Source organism: Eimeria acervulina, genomic scaffold (assembly GCF_000499425.1).
Source record: "Eimeria acervulina Houghton genomic scaffold, Eah_scaff723, whole genome shotgun sequence".
Lineage (NCBI taxonomy): Eukaryota > Apicomplexa > Conoidasida > Eucoccidiorida > Eimeriidae > Eimeria > Eimeria acervulina.
In genome coordinates, this window is record NW_013549635.1 from 5,499 (window position 1) to 6,983 (window position 1,485).

Sequence of the window (1,485 nt, forward strand, 5' to 3'; positions counted from 1 at the left end):
GCTGCTGTTGCTGCTGCTGCCGCTGCTGCTGCTGCTGCTGCTGCTGCTGCTGCTGCTGCTGCTGCTGTTTGCAGGTGCTTAAAGAGCCTCACGTTTTTACCTGCACTGTGGGGAAGAAGCCCTCGCATGCGAAGTATGACAATTTATAAATATAAATATATATATATATATATATATTTATTTATTTATTTATTTATTTATTTATTTATTTATTTATTTGTATTTATATATTTTATTTATTTTGTTTGTTTTATTTGTTTTTGCGTCTCCTTCCTATCTTTGCTGATTCTCTCTCTTTCTCTCTGCTTCTTCTCTCCTACATTTTTATTTATTTAATTTATTTAATTTAATTAGTTAATTAATTAATTAATTAATTTATTTATTTATTTATTTATTTATTTATTTATGCAGGTATTATCTGATGGATACTGGAGAGGTGTCCGATTTGCTGGGGGCGCTGCGACTCGTTTCAGAGACTGTCGGCCATCTCCACAGACACCGCAAACTGCAGCAGCAGCAGCAGCAGCAGCAGCAGGAATAGCAACGGCAGCAGCAGGAATAGCAGCAGCAGGAATAGCAACAGCAGGAATAGCAACAGCAGCAAGAGCAGACTTACCTATGCGACAGATATGCACATAGCACAATATATATATATATATATATATGCTGGTTTGTTTTTTATTTCTTTATCTATTTAAACAATATATATATATATATATATTATGTACATTTATATTATATATATATAATAATGCATAATTTATTTTTTATATATATGTATATATTTGTTTTTTTTGTGTTTTTGTTTGTTCAGTATGACGCCTTTCATCACAGCCAAACCCTCGGCCCTCGAGCATTTGCGTCTTCTACTGTTAGACCAGAGCAGCAGCAGCAGCAGCAGCACCATCAGCAGCACCATCAGCAGCAGCACCACCACCACCATCAGCAGCAGCAGCAGCAGCATGCGCGAGGACAGAGCATAGACGAGGAAGAAGAGCCCGTGCCTCCCCTACGCCACCGACACAGCCAGCAGCACCAGCTGGAGCAGCAGCAGCAGCAACAGCAGCAGCAGCAGCTGCTGCTGCTGCAGCACCAACAGGGGCACTGGTCTACAGACAGTATGGGTTCAAGATTAAGTCATCGCAGCTTGGAGACAGATGATGATGAAGACAAACAACAAAAAACAAAAGCGTATTCGTCTGTCTCCTAGGCTGCGTCAGCAGCAAGCCGGGTGTATATGCATTATGATTATGCTGCTCTCAGTTTGTGGGGTGTATATATATATATATATATATACACCTGACTTTCATTTTATTAGGTGTATATATATATATATACACCTGGTTTTGAGTTTGTGGGGTGTACGTACACCTGGCCAGTTTGTGGGGTGTACGTACACCGTGCTCTCAGTAGTTTGTTGTGGGGTGTATATGCACCTGGTTTTGAGTTTGTGGGGTGTATATACACCTGGTTTTGAGCTTGTGG

General features: G+C 40.2%; 1 protein-coding gene across 1 annotated transcript in view; it reads left to right on the forward strand.

Moving 5' to 3' along the window:
- The window catches only part of EAH_00047340 (trehalose-6-phosphate synthase domain-containing protein, putative), a gene marked incomplete at both ends in the record, with an annotated part of 6,053 nt that extends 4,843 nt beyond the window's left edge, over positions 1-1,210 (forward strand). Inside the window, 2 exons of the mRNA XM_013394575.1 lie at positions 412-478; positions 815-1,210. Of these exons, the coding sequence (XP_013250029.1) occupies positions 412-478; positions 815-1,210 (463 nt within the window). The remainder of the gene's footprint in view (positions 1-411; positions 479-814) is intronic.
- Between the last annotated feature and the right edge of the window lie 275 nt (positions 1,211-1,485).